At 51.4% G+C, this 4736-nt stretch overlaps 1 protein-coding gene across 2 annotated transcripts; it reads left to right on the forward strand.

The window, feature by feature from the left end:
• Positions 1-306: 306 nt before the first annotated feature.
• LOC123127034 (peroxidase 5) lies at positions 307-3819 on the forward strand. 2 transcript variants are annotated; one of them, XM_044546749.1, is made up of 5 exons: positions 307-360; positions 483-587; positions 760-966; positions 1062-2657; positions 2955-3819. In XM_044546749.1, the coding sequence occupies exons 4-5, from the start codon at positions 2226-2228 to the stop codon at positions 3519-3521; spliced, it is 999 nt and encodes a 332-aa protein (XP_044402684.1). In that variant the 5' UTR covers positions 307-360; positions 483-587; positions 760-966; positions 1062-2225; the 3' UTR covers positions 3522-3819. The 2 variants fall into 2 exon arrangements, with proteins under 2 accessions (XP_044402684.1, XP_044402685.1); XM_044546750.1 differs by lacking the exon at positions 307-360 and having other exon boundaries at positions 464-587.
• Positions 3820-4736: the final 917 nt, after the last annotated feature.

Raw genomic sequence — 4736 nt, forward strand, 5'->3', positions numbered from 1 at the left:
GGTATTTCTCACTAGTCCTATGGACTTTGACGCACAAGGTGTTTATGCTGATTTGGATGGAGTTATTTACTTTCTTCGACTACTGGAGGGAATTTGGATCAAGGTGGAGATTGTTAAATTGTGTTCCAAATCATACTGTGTTGGACTAGACGTATTACAACCGGTGTGGGCCTTTGCGTTGACGTCGACGCGTACGAGTACAACTCGTTTACTTGTCCTCCAAGGACTCTCATGTATTGCCCTCTTATATACCCCATGTAGTCGCACCTCAGACGGCCTGTCGTCTCGTGCTTGTAATACTCCTCCTCACAGTGATTGCGCCTTCGTGCGTCCGTGGTTTTCTCCGGCAAGGGTTTTCACGTAAAAATCCTTGTCTCTCTGTCTCGTTTATTTCTCGTTATTATTTAGTCTAACTTATTCTCCACTATGATTAGCCTTACTCGTACGCGGTACGCGCCTTCCAACTTTTTTGCCATGTGCAGGCTACGTCATAAGCCTAATCTATGCGCTGTGAATCAGAAAGCCGATGCTTCTCTGTTGAAAAGAAAAGGGGCCGACGAGTGATCATCGATGACAGCATGTCAAAGGTTACACTACTCACAAGATTCCAAGACATCACCCGGTTTAGCATAAAAACAGTGTTCATATTGCTTTCGTTTCGCTAGAGCCAGAGCCTTCCGCACAGGAGTATGTATGTATCTGACCGTCCGCCACTTCCAACGCACTCAGTTAACGCAGTCAGCTATTTTTTTTCTACAGGAATATTCACCTATCATGTGATTTCGATCGAGGAGCCCTCCTATAAAATTTTGAACTCGCTCCCTCGATCCAAACTTTGCGTCTTTGCCGGGACGAATGATCCGTCACCTTGAGGTCAAACCAACTCAGACGGCAAGAGTCCACATAAGTCTTGTCATGGCCTGAGCCCGATCTACCAAACACGCACGGTCTGCATGTGCACTGCAGGTTAGTCAGTGAGTCTGTTCTTCCTTGTTCTTGGGTAAAAATATCTCCGCTTGTTCGGCCTAAATAACTTTCTTCTAATCTTGCTGCATATGTAGGCATACCGCCCGTCTGAACCATGTGGCCGCATGCATATTCAGTTGGTGCAGAGGCCGAAAGAGTAGTAAGTAAATTTCCTCCTTTCCGAAAAGAAGAACCCGTGGCCAGCTGCTAAGGTTGCTACAGACAATAGATGCTCTGCAGCAATGTATAACTAGCTGAAAGCTTTTCTTTTAATTCCATGGTTAAGCTTGAAGAAATACGCACAATCATTCGCGCCCTGCTGGATTCGTTTCGTTCTAGCTGTGCCGCATTTGCTATTCTGCATGCATCTCTACACTGACTAGATGGAGCTTGTCTGTCAGGAATCGGGATTTGCTAGCATTGCATGCCGTGTGTATCCGATGCCTGCCCTTTTAGGCCTTTGCTACATGCAGAAAAAAAAAGGACACAGCAGCATCTAAAATCTATAATAGAGTAAAGGTACTAATTGGACCATTCCGGTTATATAGTTAAAATTGAGCAATCGGACTCCCCCAACATGCAACGAGGCCTCAATGATTAAGCTTGGTTTGGTCACAAATATAGTACTACTACGTACTACAAATCTCACTTCTGGAGACGAACAAGAATACCAGCTGAGACAGAGCTGAATTACCAGGTGTCAAGGAGACGCAAGTCACATTCAGTCTTGGCAGTAATTAATTAAATCGTCCAAACAACAACGCGAGCAGTATCTGCCAACTTTTTTTTTAGTTCTAGTGTCAGGACATGACAGTTCTTGCATGCACGACGCCGCCGTAGCATTACAAGATGCAGCAACAATCACCACTTCATCTTCCTCGCAAAAATGGCGTGCATACGCAGCTGTGGGGGAATCCACGGCTTGACGTAGTACTGCATGCAGGTGAAAACACCGGAGTGCCGCAGATCTCGCAGGCTTTCCATTGCCACCAATCATGGCAGAAAAGCCATGGCCTCGCCGCGACCCCACTCTCTCCACCACATATTTCCGCCACCAACCCTTTTCCCCCTCCGCGCGCACATGCACCGCCAATCGGTCGAGATTCCCCTTAATCCCTCCAACGTTTAACCATAAACCTTCTATTTAACACGCTCCACTCATCAGCTCTCCCCTTCCTTAGCAAGGAAGTATAGCTAAGCCAGTGTATAAAGAGGGTGTCAGTGCCACTGCCACCAGAGCGATCGAGTACGTGCCGGCAATGGAGGTCCAGATGAGACGGGGCGGCGCGACGCACCTGGTCCAGGCGGCGGCGGTGGTGGTCTCCTACGTGGTGCTGATGGCGTCGGCGGGGGTGCGCGCGCAGCTGCGGGTGGGGTTCTACGACAGCTCGTGCCCGGCCGCGGAGATCATCGTGCAGCAGGAGGTGAGCAAGGCGGTGTCCGCCAACCCGGGCCTCGCCGCGGGCCTCCTCCGCCTCCACTTCCACGACTGCTTCGTCGGCGGCTGCGAGGCGTCGGTGCTGGTCGACTCCACCAAGGGCAACACGGCGGAGAAGGACGCCGGGCCCAACACGAGCCTGCGCGGGTTCGAGGTCATCGACCGGATCAAGGCGCGGGTGGAGCAGGCGTGCTTCGGCGTCGTCTCCTGCGCCGACATCCTCGCCTTCGCTGCCAGGGACAGCGTTGCGCTGGTACGTGCAAAGCAAATCCATGCATCATTAGCCCCGGCTTTAATCCTGCATTTTGTGGTTAATTAATATATATATAAACTGTCACTTTAGGAAACCACACAGCACATGATCATATGGGTTTATCAGAATCTCAGTACGTAAAGCTTATTTGATCCGCCATCTGTGTCCCCCTACCTTTCTCCTTTTCTCTCTGTGCACCACATGGACATGACGCTACTAGCTGCACCTGCATGCGCACACGATGCCGTTGTTTAGTCTGTCAATCGTTGCTGATGGTGACTGTGTGCGCGCACGCAGACTGGCGGGAACGCGTACCAGGTGCCGGCGGGGCGGAGGGACGGGGGCGTGTCGCGGGCGCAGGACACGGGCGGCAACCTGCCGCCCCCGACCCCCAACGTGAACCAGCTCACCAAGATCTTCGCCTCCAAGGGGCTCAACCAGAAGGACCTGGTCACCCTGTCCGGCGCGCACACCATCGGCGGCTCGCACTGCAGCTCCTTCAGCAGCCGCTTGCAGACGCCGTCCCCGACGGCGCAGGACCCGACCATGGACCCCGGCTACGTGGCGCAACTGGCGCAGCAGTGCGGCGCGTCCGCCTCGCCGGGGCAGCTGGTGCCCATGGACGCCGTCACCCCCAACTCCTTCGACGAAGGGTTCTACAAAGGCATCATGTCCAACCGGGGCCTGCTCGCCTCCGACCAGGCGCTGCTCAGCGACGGGAACACCGCCGTGCAGGTGGTCTCCTACGCCAACGACCCGGCCACCTTCCAGAGCGACTTCGCCGCTGCCATGGTCAAGATGGGTTACATCGGCGCGCTCACCGGCAGCAGCGGCAAGATCAGGGCCAACTGCAGAGTCGTATGATCGGTCCATCCATGGCGACATGCATCAAGGATCATCTTTCTCATTTAGAAGAGTGGCGATGGATTAATTTGGATTGGACGTGCACCCGTGCTAGCATTTAGCGTTCTTGTTTGACCATGTACGTAGTACTCCGCCTATTCTTTTGCTCATCGATCGATCTGTATTGATTCTTTCTCGGCTGAGGTGTGTGTGTCTTTTGAGGAAATTGTAACTAGCTACTACCAGCTTTGTGAGTCTTCGTGTGCCAAATTGATGATACTAAATAAATAAAAATACAATGTTAATTATCTTGTAGTGAGATTAAGACGTGTTTGAACTTTGAACAGAGTATGATCCGGACCATCAATCGAAGCATGAAAAATGCCTTTCGAGAAAACAAGCATGAAAAATGCCATCGTGCATGCTACCTTTTTCCTTGAAGGAAAATCAACATGTTACATATCAAAGGAAAAATAAATGGATTACTGAAAATTTAAAATTCCTTCTGCTTCATTTGTCATCACCTCACGCACACACACTCTCTCTCTTTTCTCTTTTCCTTTTTTTTTTGAAACAATCACCTCACGCACTCAACACAGGAAGAAGACCACACTGCCACTCGTCATGATTCTGAAGAGTTTTATTTTTTTTCGCGAATACGCGCGGAGGCATATCATTCCATTGGTAGATAGGAGAGAAAACAAGGGTTTGTGGTTACCCCAAAGGCTTGAACAACTAGGGCGCCTTCAAGGTTACCAATGAGCATAGGAGAAGGGGTTGCTCAGCCTCACAAGAGGGGGATCAGATTACATGGATAATTCTATCTAAACCCTTGGCACCAGCGCGTGCCCATCGCCTCACTTCGTCTTTGATGGCACTAGAGAGGTGGGAGTTGGACGGTTGCAGGCCATCGAAGATGACTGCGTTTCTATGCTTCCAAATGTACCAAGCTGTGATGATCGCTAGAGAGGCGAAACCTTTGCACTGCTGAGGCGGGGCCGCGGCGGTGCACTCCAGCCACCAGTCTAAGAAGGTGGCCTGGCCGTCCGGGATGGGTAGCGGTAGTCGACACCAAGACAGGATCTTGTGCCAGGTGATCCTCGAGAAAACGCAATGAGCAAGGAGGTGTTCCAGGGATTCTTCTTCCTGAGAGCATAAGCAGCATACGGGTGGGTGTTGGAGGCCACGCTTGGCCAAGCAGTCCGCCGTCCAACAACGGTTTTGAGACACGAGCCG

The sequence above is a fragment of the Triticum aestivum genome, chromosome 1B, assembly GCF_018294505.1.
Source record: "Triticum aestivum cultivar Chinese Spring chromosome 1B, IWGSC CS RefSeq v2.1, whole genome shotgun sequence".
Classification (NCBI taxonomy): domain Eukaryota; kingdom Viridiplantae; phylum Streptophyta; class Magnoliopsida; order Poales; family Poaceae; genus Triticum; species Triticum aestivum.

Coding starts and splice junctions, on each gene's coding strand:
- LOC123127034 (XM_044546749.1), top strand. CDS start 2,226: ATGGAGGTCCAGATGAGACGGGGCGGCGCGACGCACCTGGTCCAGGCG. Junction 2,658..2,954: donor CCAGGGACAGCGTTGCGCTG/GTACGTGCAAAG, acceptor GCGCGCACGCAG/ACTGGCGGGAACGCGTACCA.